Raw genomic sequence first — 16114 nt, 5'->3', positions numbered from 1 at the left:
TAATATCTCATTGTCGGTAACACGAATAAATTAGTTACAAATTTAGTTTTAAGGATTGTAGTATGAATAACTGACCAATCAGAGGGCACAAACAGGACACACCTCCAAGAAAGGTTTTGGGTTTTCTTGCGTCAAGAATCTAGGCTATTATGAAACTGGTCTATTTTTAGGGATGTGGAATGTGGAAGCAACGTTTGTAGTACAAACACAGGAAGTGTTGACAAGCAACTGACAATATACACGTGTGCGTAGACACGACGTGATATTAGTCATAGTATCCGCATAATATATAGGCTTGTAGCCATTGCTTGCACTGTAAATGTAAGTTTACAAATACGCTGAATACTAGTCGTCCACTCACTCCGTGAAGACATCGGACTAAATTTTCTTGAGGTAAATACGCAATGAAGACGATTTTGTCTGTTGAAATGTGACAACAACTCTCACAAATCATAGTCTAATTATCGCAATGTCTTAATTTGAACATTTGTCATTTTATTCGTTATCATCTGCTAGTTTTCCCACACTTGTCATGTGTTCACATAGATATACTTGTAGGGATTATTGCTGATATAGATTACAAGATCAGAAGAAACTATATTTGACTCTGGATTTGGACAAGTTTCCAGTGTTTCAGATTGCAGTGTTAATTATTCTTGTCATCATGCAGCCTTTTATAGTTTAACAACCGTAGACCTAACTGAGAGCTGTGATGAGGTCCTACAGTCAAGACATGTCCCTACATCGAGTGATGTAGGGTCATGTTTTGACTGTAGGACCCCATCACAGCTCTAGGCTAAAGTACCTATACCTCACTGTGAATATTAACTTTCATTGTCACTTGGGTATAGGACACAGTATTGTACATCCAGAAATAGCCTCTTCCAAATACTAACATGCAAATGAATGACACAACACCATGCAAAGGACAGTAGTGGTCATTCAAGATCATTCAAAGCTTAAAAGCTGGTGTGCAATGAAAACGAATCGGTCATAAATTCAATAAATTCAACCATCGGTCGACTAATCAGACGGACTAGAACGCAATGTGCAACTTAAAACAATGGAGTGACCCAAGCAACCTACTGTACCCACAACTAATAATAGTTGAAGCTATGGTTTAGAATAGAATTGGTAGAAGAAAACTACACACATTCAATCACTATTTGGCTTAAACAGTGTAGACATTGTCGAGTATGGCCGATGTGCAGGTTTTTACATGCAAAGCAACAGTGTACGTGAAAAGGTCAATATGTATTCCAATAAACTATGTTCAATTAAGCAAACTACCATCCTCGATTGTCCTGGGTACTCTACTTTCTAGTATGAAAAACACCCAGGACACATTTGTGACCATTGCTTTGTCTTGAGCCTGATTTATATGAAACGACATAAAAACAACCATCCAATCAAATTACCCTTTACGTTTGAGAGGTGAGGGGAGTGAAATTGGGTTTAACGTCGCGTCCAAGATTATTGCACTTATATAGCGACGTGCATGTACGTGTGTGTGTGGCTGCTTGTACTAGTCCGGACTGATGCCAATTTATAGTGCTAGCTCACTGAGATACCATGCCGCAGTTTAACATGAATACCCGACTCAGACACAGTATACTGACTCCGAGCCGACCAGTCCTTGTTTAAGCCCCTTAATGCCGAGCACCAGACAGGGTAACAACAAGTACCATCTTTTAATGTCTTTTTGTATGACGCGGCCGGGGATCAAACCCCGGACCTTCCGCTCTCCGGGCAGACGCTCTACCACTAGACCACGGAGGCGGTCTTTACGTTTGAGAGAATTTGGTGCGCAGTTCAGAGCAATGGAGGTGATGTCACTCCAAACTAAGTTATGATGGGGAATAGCCCCAGGGCATTAATCATTATAGAAAGGAGATGTAACAGTGTAGATAATTGAGGGTGGCAAAATAAAGAAAGTAAACATGTATACAACTATACTTTATATATGTTACAGTCAATGTTTTAATTACTGAAAGGCAATAGACAAAATGTCAAATTATTTCAGTCATTTCAATTATTTTTCCATTTATTATGTTATGATAACAAATTCCAAACATTTTTATTCTCTGAACACGATGCCATTTTGAAAGTGGTTAAATGTAAGATATGTTATATTTGGGATAACACTTTCTTAGTGACGTACAGCCTCGGTGGCTGAGTGGGTTAGATGGTGGAGTTCTTGTGCTGGCATTTAGGTGCCTCACTCTGGCAGTGTGGGTTAGAATTCCAAATGGGACTCAACCCCCCAAAAGTACTAGAATCTGTACTTTACTAAGAAAGTGTTATCCCAAATATTTGTTACATTTGACCACTTTCTAAATGACATTGTGTGTTCATAGCTTTCGGCCATGGGAGCCAATTTACACTTGTCAGAGGGGTACACAAAGTACGTGATCTAGACTACCAGTTGTCAGAATTTCATTTTTGTGGAAGCCTCTGTGGCTGAGTGGGTAAGAGCGCTGACTTTGTGTGCTGGCGATTAGGTGCCTCACTCTGGCAGTGTGGGTTCAACCCAAAAAAGTACCAGAATTGGTACTTTACTAAGAAAGTGTTATACCAAATATAACATTTGTTCCATTTTTATAGGATTAAAAGAAAACAAAAGTCAATGTATATTTTTTTTGTAATTTTGTGGCTTCTAATCCCAGCATAATTAGTTTATTGTTATATGTTTATGCCCTTTGAACTTCTTATTATAAACCTATTCATTGGGATCGCTATTAAGTAAGAGACTTCTTTCTATAGGCATTAAAACCTATTGTGAGGTTTTACTTTCCAGTCGGGTTAAATCGTTGTAATGTCCCTGGGATTTTATATAATATCCCAGGGATTTTATATAATGTCCTGGGTATTTTATTAATATAACTTCCGTTCAGATTGTAACATGTGATGAAATGTAAAATCAAATGACAAATGTTTTCTTTATATTCCCGAGGATCGAACTCGCAACCTTCATATCTGTAGCCCAGTGAGTGTACCCAGTGTTTTTAGAATGTCCTTTTCAAGATCCCGCCAGCAACAGATATTTTACGCGCGTTTCCTAAGGTTCACGGAAAGTATGTTCGAAACATAAAAATGTTGATAAATGTTGTTTTAAGTTTCTTTTTTCGGTTTATAAGCATGGAAAAACACTTTCCCTTGGTTTTGGTAGACAGAGCATGCCCTGGGGGTCTGCAAAAACCGCGGGGGGTTCGCCCCCTTGGTTTTTCCCTCTCCCCAGGGCATGCTCTGTCTACCAAAACCTTGTGAGCGTGTTTTCTCCAATACATAATGTTTAGTCGATCTGACAGAAACAGAATTGTAAAATGGCTGAAATAATTTGGTGTTTTTATAAATTGCCTAAGGGAAAATGTCAGCTATTTTACTTATAGACTCTACCCGTGAAGATTCAGGGGTAGAATAGGTCTTCAGCAACCCATCCTTGCCGTAAAAGGTGACTATGCTTGTCGTAAAAGGCGACTAACAGGATTGGGTGGTCAGGCTTGCTGACTTGGTTGATGCATGTCATCGATCCCAATTGCGTGGATCGATGCTCATGATATTAATCACTGGATTGTCTGGTCCAGACTGGGTTATTTACAGACCGCCATCATATAGCTGGAATATTGCTGAGTGCAGCGTTAAACAACCAACCAACCAACCAACCAACCAACCAACCAACTTATAGACTGTAACATAATACAACACTGCCACGATCACTTGATTGTACTTCTTAGGGCCGGTGTTATATTTCAGGTGGAAAATGTCCCTCCAGGTATTACAAGATGAAGAGAGTCATCAGGTTACAGTGCTGGAAGACGCAGAAGGAGATGTGGAAGGCGAGGGGGCAGAGGCAGCAGTAGCAGCGAGCCACAACCATGCCGTTACGTACAAGTTCCGAGACAAAAACAGCAAAATGGTTGCTGCATGGCAGGAACACTTTCAAGATCACAAAACAAGGATAGAGGTACTTGGTGAATTTATATCCCCTGGTGTCACAGTATTAACACTAGTGACGTAACAATATGGCGATACAGTATTGTATCCCGATACAAAGTCCATGATACAATACATCAATTTACAACCCCTGTATTGCGATACATACGATACGTTACATTGTGAGTTATATTTGTGTAAAAACATTTGAATAATAACAGATTTAAGATGTTAAACTAAACTGTTCAGCCATCAGCTTATGCAAATAGTCTAGTATTTCATGGTTGGAGAGGCATGGGTGGCCCAGTTGTCTGAGGCGCCGCGATTTGCTGTGCAGAGTTGCGTCCCTTGGGCACACCAGAAACCTATGATTGTTGCTTCGAATCCCGGTTCGCCCCGATTATGTTTCTAGGTTTGTCAGCACCATACCCGTGCTCGTGGGTTTCACCGAAGTGGTAAATGTCTGAGACCTGCATCACTTCGGGCTTTCCACCCACATTAAGCTGACACGCCTCGATATAACTGGAATACTGTTAAAAGCGGCGTTAAACCCAACTCACTCACTCACTCATGGTTGGACATAAATAGCATAACATTCGCAGCACCCTCTACCAACATGTTCCTACCCTACAATATCCCAACTTTGATCTCTGAAATATAGAAACAAACGATTCAGGGCTCTGATTCACCCGCAAAAAGAAAAAAAGACAACTTATGAAATATGATTACTGTATCGGGATACAAATTGTGCTGCACCAATAGTATTGGGAAACGTGGCATATTATGACCATATCATTACACCTCTACTGAACACCCAATATGTACAATAGTTATACAATAGTCCAGTGTCTGATTATTGCACTTGTTGTATGATAAGATTCATACTGACAGTCAATCTTTTCTAGTCATGTTTTGTTTTTATATATCCACAATAACTTAGAGGTGAGGTGAAAAGGGGGTTTAACATCTGGCTGCTTGTACTAGTTCGGACTGATGCCGATTTATAGTGCTAGCACACTGAGATACCATGCCACAGTTTAACATGAATACCCCACTCAGACACAGTATACTGACTCCGAGCCGACCAGTCCTTGTTTTATCCCCCTTAAGGCCAAGCGCCAGACAAGGTAACAACAAGTACCATCTTTTAAAGTCTTTTAGTATGACATGGCCGGGGATCAAACCCCGTACTTTCCGCTCTCCAGGCGGACGCTCTACCACTAGACCACAGAGGCGGTGCCATATATATAAACAGGAACAATAATAAGCAATGATTATTATGGATCGTTGATTATTTATGCTGAACAGTGTGAATAATAATAGGTTTGCAAGGAAAATTTGGAACCATTCAAAATTCAGTACTCAATATAACAATTCACTGTAATTAGTTGTATTGAAATTAATTGAAATAGATTATTTTCAATTTCAAGATCAATTTTAAGTAATTAATACGTTTGAATAATCAAGTGTTTAGATTTCTCTTGATTGACTCACATTCTCACTTCCATGAATGGCAGGAAAGGCCAAATGTGTCTGTGCCTCTGTGCATCTGTGCGTCTGTGCCTCTATGTGTCTGTGCATCTGTGTGTCAGTGCCTCTGTGTGTCTGTGCCTCTGTGTGTCTGTGCCTCTATGTGTCTGTGCCTCTGTGTGTCTGTGCCTCTATGTGTCTGTGCCTCTGTGTGTCTGTGCCTCTGTGTGTCTGTGTGTCTGTGCCTCTGTGTGTGTGTCCCTATGCATGCATGTGTGGTTTAAATAAAATGTGTTAGTGGTTCTCAAGTAAAATTCACTATGGGCCCCTGACCATGTATGAGATGTTTGCCTTGTATGTTGCTGGGGGTCCATGGCTTTGTCCTGTGGGGATTCCAGGTTAGAACAGACCGCCTCCGTGGCCTAGTGGTAGACCGTCCGCCCGGAGAGCGGAATGGCCAGGGTTCGAACCCCGGCCGCATCATACCAAAAGACGTTAAAAGATGGTACATGTTGTTAACCTGTCTGGCGCTCGGCGTTAAGGGGCTAAAACAAGGAGTGGTCGGCTCGGGGTCAGTATACTGTGTCTGAGTGGGGTATTCATGTTGAACTGCGGCATGGTATCACAGTGTGCTAGCACTATAAATCGGCATCAGTCCGGACTAGTACAAGCAGCAACACACACATCGCTATATAAGTGCAATAATCTTGGACGCGACGTTAAACCCCTTATTTCACCTCACCTCCAGGTTAGAACAGGATCCCGGTACCCCTTGCTTGTTGTAAATGGAGATCAGGCTGTGTGACTTGGCTGATTGTAGCATCGTACCCCATTGGCATAGATCTTTTCATGCTTTCAATCACTGAAATGTAATACTGCTGATTCCTGTGTAAAAAATATTCACTCACTCACTCTAGTGATTTTCTGTAAGCACATATTATATATTTTCAGATATCTCATGGAGACATATTTAAAGATGCTCCTTCAGCTGATGCTCTGGTAAGAACGACATTATTTCGAGACACTGGAAGCAGCATTTTTTCTACAGTGTTATATTAGTACTAATGCTCACATATGCAGAGTTATTTCCCTTGGTTTGCTGTATGTATTACATATTAAGCTGTTTGCACATATTACATATAAATCAAATGACCTTTACAATTGGTAAAATGAGTTCGTTTTTCCCATGAAAATGTTACATTAGTTCTTCCTGTCATATATTAAAGCTCATTTATGCAGAGTTACTTGCCTTGGTTTGCTGTATGTATTACATATTGAGCTGTTTTCACGTATTGCAGGAGTTAAAGAAATATTAAAATCAAATGACCTTGACAATTGGTAAAACGAGTTTGTATTTCCTATGAAAACAGGCAAAACATTTCATACATACCCACTAAGTCTGAACAGTCTTTATCTGTCAGTAAATTTACATCGATTGACTATTTATTAGCTTCATTGAACATTTGACATGACCCCACATTTCACAACTGATGTACTTGTACTGTCAGGTGTCCCCTGCCAACAGTTTCGGCTTCATGGATGGAGGGATCGATATGGTCTACAGCTTACACTTTGGTTGGCAGATGTGAGGACTTTTCAGTGTCATATGATATTACATAGATATTTGTCAGATGTGATCTTGCTGGTCCGACATGTGCTCACTCCATCGACCACTGTTTTGCCCACTCAAGGGTCATACAGTTAGTCTGTTCACCAGATGTGTTTATTGTTTAACATACACTCAGCAATATTCCATATGTGTGACACAAGCCTGTCAATAGTCTGTCACCCAGACCCTAGAAAAAAAAGAAAGGAGTCCAAGTGATTGGGCAAGTCTAGATTGAAATTAAGTCTGAAATTAAGGATTGTTCTGGGCTCCATTTGGATTTGATTTGATTTTTGATTTTTTCAGATATATATTTTTAAATAAGATAATTCTATTTCTGGGACTAAGTGTCAGTCTAGTCTGTCAACAATGGAATCTGGTCTAACAGTGGATCCAGATTGTTGTGAGTGTATTGTGTGGAGAGGTTATGCATGTACATCTTTCCAAGGCATGAGAGTTAACTAACTTTAAAAGACCAGTTTCCACCCTTGCCGACTAGGCTTGAATTCCTGGGCTCTATCTTAGCGCCACTAGTGGCTATTACCAGTTATGTCCCGTCTAAGCCTCTCCTATGGACCAATCAGATTCCACCTCTCATATCACTTGCATTTGCTTCAAATGGCGGCGCCAAGTCAGGACAATCTGCTCGATAATCAAGATCTATATTGTGATAAAACGGGTCTTACATCGCGAAATCCATCAAATCATGTGAGCACCTTGAAAACATGAAAAGATTTTGAAAATATCTGTTGTCAACGAGTTGGCGATGCACATGCTTTGCAAATCCTGCAATCGACCGAAATCTGCACGACAGTTTACGAACCGGATTTTATTTCTTTGCGCGATTTTAATTGGACTATGCATAGACTCGTAAGTCCAGTCAAATTGTAACTCCGTAATACAAGCCTAGTTCGGCAAGGGTGGAAACTTGACTTTTATGGTCAGTTAACTCCCTTGCCTCGGGAAGATGATGCGTGTATGGTGTGGATAGGTATGTTTTGTGTATTGCAATAATTTATCTTTCTTTGAACAGGCAGAAAAGACTCCAAGAAATCATCCGCACTGAAAAACATGGTGAACTTTTAGTGGTAAGTGACTCATTAACATGTGTTCATGTGTGCGATGGCTGCATCTACTGTTCATGTGTGCGATGGCTGCATGTACTGTTCATGTGTGCGATGGCTGCATCTACTGTTCATGTGTGCAATGGCTGCATCTACTGTTCATGTGTGCAATGGCTGCATCTACTGTTCATGTGTGCGATGGCTGCATCTACTGTTCATGTGTGCAATGGCTGCATCTACTGTTCATGTGTGCAATGGCTGCATCTACTGTTCATGTGTGCGATGGCTGCATCTACTGTTCATGTGTGCAATGGCTGCATCTACTGTTCATGTGTGCAATGGCTGCATCTACTGTTCATGTGTGCGATGGCTGCATCTACTGTTCATGTGTGCAATGGCTGCATCTACTGTTCATGTGTGCGATGGCTGCATCTACTGTTCATGTGTGCAATGGCTGCATCTACTGTTCATGTGTGCAATGGCTGCATCTACTGTTCATGTGTGCGATTTGTAAAATAAAACACGAAATATTAGGTGTGCATATTAAAAAAATATAGGTTACAGTGTGACAGGTGATGTGGTAGTCTAGTGGTTAGAGTGTTTGCTCACAACACGTAAGCCCCGAGTTCGACATTATTGGCATCCCCCGATGTGATACAGCTGAGAGACTGATAAAACTGCATTTTTGAATTTGTTTTAATTCTTTTACAATGTCTTATATTCCGGTGACGTCATCCTATTGTTCTCCAGTCGGGTTGAATCTCATAAACAGGGACTTTGTAATGTCCCTGGGATTTTATATAATATCCCCGGGATTTTATAGGATATTCAAGTCATATTTGCTATATAATGTGTTATAATATCCCAGGGATTTTATATAATGTCCTGGGTATTTTATTAATATAACTTCCGTTCAGATTGTAACATGTAATGAAATGTAAAATCAAATGACAAATGTTTTCTTTATATTCCCGAGGATCAAACTCGCAACCTTCATATCTGTAGCCCAGTGAGTGTACCACAAGGCTATATAGAGGTGTTGATAAGCCGCACTTCTTTTTAGAATGTCCTTTTCAAGATCCGTACGCCAGCAACAGAAATTTTACGCCTGTTTCCTAAGGTTCATGGAAGGTATGTTCGAAACATAAAAACAAAAAACATGTTGTTTTAAGGTTCAAAATCAGTTTATAAGTAAGATAAAACCCTTTCCCTCGGAAAATCCCTCGGGGCAAGCCGCTCAGGATGCGGCTTTTAAATATCATTACAACCCTGAGACGTGTTTTATCCTATCCATATTAAAACATGCTGGTTAGATAAATTTGTTGTAGCAGGATCCCGAGGGGTACAAGGGGTTTTATGCATCCCTCGTAGGTTCTGGGTATAAAACCTAATGTGGGACACTTAAAACCCCTTATACCCCAAGTGATCCTGCTACAACAAATTTATCTTACCTTATGTTTTAAAATGACATTGTAACAGAATTAAAACAAACTCAAAATTGATAGAAAACAGCTGTTTGATTGAGCTGAGGTTAATTTGTGCAATGGCATGTGACTTTCATTGACTCGGAGGGGAAAAACTAGGGATGAGACGAGTCCAAATCTGCTACCCGGGTATCCAACCCCCTATTATCCGACCCTACCCACTGCAGGTCTCAAGAGTTGGGAACAAGATGTCTGATTGGGAATTGTTGCACTGCAGCCCAGGCAGTAACTATAGATACATGTATCAAACGATCTGATCATGCGTATCTTTGCTCAAACAAATGCAAGTCAAAAGGAATGGATGTATCGTCAGAAAGAAATGCAAACATTAGCGTCATGTAGTGTAACCACTGAGCTAAAGTGAGTTTTTGTCATTAAACAATAATTCACATGACTAGCCACAGGTCTGGGTACCCAGGTCCTACTCATGACCCACCCGACCCAAGTACCCGAGTTACCCGTCCCATCCTTAGAACAAACGTGCAGCTTTTTGCTTCGTAGTGAGGTATAAGGGATTTATTCTGCCTCTAAAAAATCCACATGCAGCCTGACTTGCTCATGGTGGGGTATAAGGGATTTATTCCCCCACTGAGAAATTTATTTCCCTCCAAGGTGGGATACATATTTTTTGTCAAGATCATGTGAACCAATCCGATCTCATCATTCTGACATGGAGGTATGATCACAGACTATACACACTCCATGCTCTATCCATTCAGGGAGATGCCATCATCTTGCCAACTTTCGAAGGCGGGGCTAAGGAGGATTCCATGGATTGGTCAAAGACAAACGAGGGCCAGTCAATCAAATGGCTAGTATCAGTCCCTACAATGAGAGTCCCTATGAATGTGGAGGGCACAGTGAATGCATATCTCGCCTTTAAGGCTGTTATACTGGCTGGTAAATATGGCACTTTTATTAACTTTTATTTCGAAATATAAATTGCATGTTATTCCATGGCATTTGATTGGCTAACCAAGTAATTGTTTTGGTGTTTCCATAAACCTAAAAATGATAAACCCATGCCCACCAGCTGCCTACTGTTTCCTGATTGGCTGATGAATAGGGGCATGTGGTGAATTATTGTGTTGAGCAATGTCACTGATTTCATATCATATCTACATTTATTTATCAGAATTTAAACATTTCTGCGACCCATGAAGATCCAGGTAGAGAATAGGTCTTCAGAAACTCATGCTTGCCGTAAAAGGCGACTATGCTTGTCATAGGAGGCGACGAACAGGATTGGGTAGTCAGGTTTCCTGACTTGATGGATGCATGTCATCGCATCCCAGTTGGGTGGATCGATGCTCATGTCTGGTCCATCATATAGCTGGAATATTGCTGAGTGCGGCATTAAACAACAAACAAAGAAACTAACAAAAATTAGACATTTTCCCCTTTCCACACCAGTTATGTTTTTACCTCCATAAACACAAAATATATTGAAGTGTACTCTAAAATGTTTTATGTGGCAATTTTAGTTCCAAATTATTCTCTTGACCTAACAAGAGCTCTACCAAAGATCACCTTGGCGAAATTAGTTTCCAATTGTAGCGTAACTTTTAACAAGGATTGTAGCCATTTACCATTTGCCTTGATGGATGTGTAACTTCGTTATATTTTTAGAGGGTATATCATGAGGTATGGATACAAAACACATGTTTTAATACACAAGACATCTTTATCATATATGATATGGCAATTAACTGTAGAATATCATTTTTTGACTGATCAAGCTATTGTTAGTTTAGCTGACTTCAGATATAAAATTTCACGGGTATGATATAACAAACCTATCAAGATATCTTGACAAAATTGTGTTGTAAATAAATTATTTGATTTTCATCCTGTATTTTTAAACTTATCCCTCCACAACAGAAAGGAATATTCCTTAATGCTTCGATCTCATTAGAATCAGATCGTAGTTCTCGCTATCACTTAACAACAATCTGAGGACATCCCATTACGAGTCACGTCAGAATGACCTTTCATCCAACCAATTAGAGCATCGCTTACCAGATCATGAAAGTGACAGTCGGAATGTGTTTTCTAATCATGTAACCTGGAAATATTTAACACGGGGTATTCCAAACGACAGTTCCGGGTTTTATGATATATCCATACAATCTAGGCCATCTAAAAGCCATTCCAGAATGTTCTTTTTATCAGTTTTATAATTTCTAATCGAGAATACGTCAAAACATGTTTCGAAGCCTAGTCACCAGTTTGAAACTAGTGTCATAAAGCTCGAGAAAGCTGTCTACTGATTGCCTTGTGTCGATTTCTTGTCAGTCATTTCACTGGTCGGTCAAAGTTCCCGAAAGGTCGTTCTGACGTGACCCGTAATGGGATGTCCTCAGATCTTTGTTTAGCGGTAGCCGTGGTTTGTTTGAAATAAATAAATGTAAAATGCCCAACAGTGTAAACAAATCTGGACTGCCTCCATGGTCTAGTGGTAGAGTGTCTGTCTGGAGAGAAGATCAGGGGTACAATCCGTGGGCACCTAATATAAAAAAACGTTTAAAGATGGTCAGTATACTGTGACTGCACTACAAAGTCGGCATTAGTCTGGACAAGTACAAGCAGGCGCGCACGCACACGCACACACACACACACACACATCTTGGATGCAACGTTAAACCCCATTTCATCTCATCTTCAACAAATCTGGATGAAAATCTAATAGTTTATTATTTTATATTATTGTATGTAGTTATTATGTAGTTTGATTTGACTGATAAAATATGTTCTTACTCACATATGACTTCAGTCCAGCGACACAATGAAGATGCAAGTCAAGAAAAGATCAGTTCAGTGTTGATCCCAGGTCTGGGGACGGCGGTTGGGCAGATGCCTGTGTCAGTGTGTGCATTCCAGGTATGTACCGATATCACAGTGGCAGCAATCATAGTGCTCAGTGTGTGCATTCCAGGTACGTGCCGATATCACAGTGGCAGCAATCATAGTGCTCAGTGTGTGCATTCCAGGTACGTGCCGATATCACAGTGGCAGCAATCATAGTGCTCAGTGTGTGCATTCCAGGTACGTGCCGATATCACAGTGGCAGCAATCATAGTGCTCGTCATCATACATTTTCAGACTGCATCTGTTGTGTAGTGGTTAGAGTCAGATCGGTGGTTCAATCCCTTGGCCCCATCACACCAAGATACTTTAAAAGATGGCAGTTGTTACCCTGCCTGGCGCTCAGCATTAAGGTGATAAAACAAGGACTGTTCAGCTTGGTCACTTTGTTGTGTGGACTAGCTATAAAATCGTCATGAGTACAGATAGTACAAGAGCGAGTACACACACACACATGCATGTTGCTATATAAGTGCAATAATCCTGAATGTTACATTAAACCCCACTTCACTTCATACACAAAGCCATTGTGCTAACATCACTTTGTGAACCGTGGCACTAGCCACATCCTAGATTGTCCAGTGTATTATATCTCCGTTCTAGTATGATAAATACCCAGCACTCTTTCGCTGCCACAGCTTCGCTTTGAGCCCGATTCGTATCAACTAAAACTAGGTGTCAAATAAACTACCTCTAGTCTCTGTGCTAAGCTAGTGGTAACAGAGATGGAGGTTGTGACATCACACCAAACAAAACTATGGTTTTGAATGGGTCCAGGATATTTCTTATAAATAAATGGAGGACGGTCGGGTAGCCTAGTTGTTAAAGCGTTCGCTCGTCACGCCGAAGACCCGGGTTCAATTCCCGACATGGGTACAATGTGTAAAGCTCATTTCTGGTGTCCCCCGCCGTGATATTGCTGGAATATTGCTAAAAGCGGTGTAAAACCATACACACTCACTATAAATAAATGGAGACATGATATCCAGGATAATTGAGGATACCCTTTTTTGATATGAAACTATTTGAAACTAATTATTTGAAATGACACGTCAAATCGATCAAGCAACACTACATCATTAATACTTCACTGGCGTGTATACACTATGTTGCTGGTTCACCTGTGAGTAGTGACTGTGTATGGTTTTACACCGCTTTTAGCAATATTCCAGCAATATCACGGCGGGGGACACCAGAAATGGGCTTCACACATTGTACCCATGTCTGGAATCGAACCCGGGTCTTCGGCGTGGCGTACGAACGCTTTAACTCCTAGGCTACCCGACCGCATTGAGTACATTGAGCTGATATTTAGGCAGGTAATATAATGAGGTTGTGGAAGTCACATGAGCTGTACTCGGTGCATGAACCCCACCATTGCCACCATGCATAGATCATATCACACACGTTGCAGCCATTGTCAAGTGAGACACATTGCTGTTGGTGTGATGTAAACTGGGGTGAGGGGAGTTGGAGTTTAGCGTCGCGGCACGACTAAGTGGATGTATGTAATCATGGTTGATGAGGGAACAGTGTATCCAAACTCATGATTTATTGATGTTGTCAACATTTCAATCTGAAACTGATAGGGGTTTTCCAAGCTTTGTATTAAGTACTTGCTGGCTTAGTGCAAAAATCGGTGTAAACCACAGTTTCTTGTTTGTAATTCATATAGAACCTGTTGAATGTTGTGTACAAAAGGTCTCATCACTGTCATGTTTAGTGACTGATATTCATGTTCTACTCAGATGCTGCAGGCGTACGAGACATTTGAATTAGATATGAATACATCCCTGATTTCCCCCGAGGAACTGTATGACATCAGCAAGCACCACCAGATGATGTCAAATGTGAGTTGCTTCATCCACTGACAGTGTTAGGTAATGGTTGCCCAGTTATTGAAGGCATCACAGCACAGATCAGTAGTTTATTCTGAAGTAACTTCAGTGACGTAGAAGTGCAGAGTTGTATCCCTTTCTCTTACCAGGACCCATTGATTATGGTTTCTGTTATGAAATTTGTAATAAGCACTCCCTTGTAAAGATACATAATCACTGGTCCCAGTATACCAGCATGTGGCGTTAAACAACAAACCAAATAAAAAATGTCGGCCATTGTGATCATGCTGTACTAAAGTTGTAAAACTGGGTCAAGTGTGTGCTCATTCAAGCAACTTACACAGCAATGTACAAATAAAACAGGTTTGAGTGAGAGTGAGTTGGGTTTAACGCCGCTTTTAACAGTATTCCAGTTATATCGCGGCATGTCAGCTTAATGCGGGAGGAAAGCCTGAAGTGATGCAGGTCTCAGACGTTTACCACTTCGGTGAAACCCACGAGCACAGGTATGGTGCTGACAAACCTAGAAACATAATCAGGGCGAACCAGGATTCGAACCCACAATCATAGGTTCTCTAGTGTGCCCAAGGGACGCAACTCTGCACAGCGCATTGCAGCACCTTAGACAACTGGTGAAACAGGTTTGAACAGGATTGGTTTATTCCTAGTGAAGCACAACAAATGTATGCTTGTGGCATAATATACAGGAAAGCTTGGCTGCAACCTGATAAAAACAAAAAAGGTTTAGGGTCTGGTGTGGCTGGAAACGGGAAACTGTTTTTTGTTGCCTCGCACGACATCCAATGATGTAATTGAAATACTGTTGTGAGGTGTAAAACTGAACTCCATGTATCCAAGGGACAGTTTTAGCTCACATCAATCCAGTTTTGACATGGCAGCCATATTGAAAATAACCAATTACATGTACCTGTTTCGTTGTTATTTAAGCAGGTTTGGTGTGTTGTAAATTACAGTCAGGAAAAACATATCCCAAATCCATTTTTTAAAATGTTTGCCGGCAGCTGTGTTCAATGTCTTTATTTAAACCATTTCTCGTGTTTTTTTGTGTGTATATCACTGTAAATTGTGCTTATACTCGTCTTATCATAATTAATGTTCACACATTCATTTTCATTTTTTTCAGCCACTGTATTTTAACAGCTGAGAAGTGTTCTGACAGGTAACCAGAACCTGCCATTCAAGGATGGGATTTCACTGAACCTCCATCAGTTCAGAATGGTACCAATGCAAGACCATGAAGGACTACAACTAAATCATGACAGCTTGTCTGTTTTGAAACACTGAACGTGCTAGTAATTGAATTTGCAAACTTGAGAATGACCACCTTCAGTATTTCATGAGCGAGGAAGTAAGTTTTTATGTTATTTACATTGGAAAGAAATTCTCTTTATTGTGTTTATACTCGTCATGGGTTAAGAATTAACAATTGCGTTGTCCAGTCAAGGAGCCAGCATTTTCAAAAATCCTTTCTCGAGATGATTTTACTGCTTTCAACACATTACATTTTCTAAATGTTGGACAATTTGCCTGTATAAGCAACTTGAAATCGTAATAGTGTTGAGACATGAATATTGTTACTGGTACACGTCTGTATGTGTAATTATCTGAATTATTTAAAATGTAGTTTCTTCAGTAAACTGTTAAGCCCTTGTGAATTCATGCTGTATATAGATTTTCTTTATAGAACTGTATAAAATTCTGTACGTGTACCATACATATGTTGTCTACGTGTTTAGCAACCCTGTAAAATGGAATTTGACCGCCTAAACCGATTATTCTGGCACATGTCATAAAGATCCAAGTAATAAACTTCACTTGCAAAGGTCACCTTTG

The 16114-nt window shown here is 40.4% G+C and overlaps 1 protein-coding gene across 3 annotated transcripts; it reads left to right on the top strand.

Annotated features, from left to right (window-relative positions):
- Positions 1 to 121: 121 nt before the first annotated feature.
- On the top strand, positions 122 to 15990 carry LOC124111296. 3 transcript variants are annotated; one of them, XM_048383695.1, is made up of 9 exons: positions 122 to 321; positions 3754 to 3964; positions 6355 to 6402; positions 6912 to 6988; positions 8043 to 8097; positions 10277 to 10457; positions 12331 to 12437; positions 14171 to 14272; positions 15405 to 15990. In XM_048383695.1, coding segments are annotated over exons 1-9 (804 nt in total). In that variant the 5' UTR covers positions 122 to 319; the 3' UTR covers positions 15426 to 15990. The 3 variants fall into 3 exon arrangements, with proteins under 3 accessions (XP_048239652.1, XP_046326923.2, XP_046326916.2); XM_046470967.2 differs by having other exon boundaries at positions 122 to 390; positions 3752 to 3964; XM_046470960.2 differs by having other exon boundaries at positions 148 to 393.
- The last annotated feature ends 124 nt before the right edge of the window (positions 15991 to 16114 follow it).

This window comes from Haliotis rufescens, unplaced genomic scaffold (assembly GCF_023055435.1).
Source record: "Haliotis rufescens isolate VD_foot unplaced genomic scaffold, xgHalRufe1.0.p SCAF_5, whole genome shotgun sequence".
NCBI classification, from domain to species: Eukaryota; Metazoa; Mollusca; class Gastropoda; order Lepetellida; family Haliotidae; genus Haliotis; species Haliotis rufescens.
This window is presented reverse-complemented; position numbering and strand designations above follow the sequence as displayed.

Excerpts from the sequence above, each read along its gene's own strand:
- LOC124111296 (XM_048383695.1), top strand. Across the intron at positions 3,965-6,354 it reads ATCACAAAACAAGGATAGAG|ATATCTCATGGAGACATATT; the intron begins GTACTTGGTGAA and ends ATATATTTTCAG. Across the intron at positions 6,403-6,911 it reads CTCCTTCAGCTGATGCTCTG|GTGTCCCCTGCCAACAGTTT; the intron begins GTAAGAACGACA and ends TTGTACTGTCAG.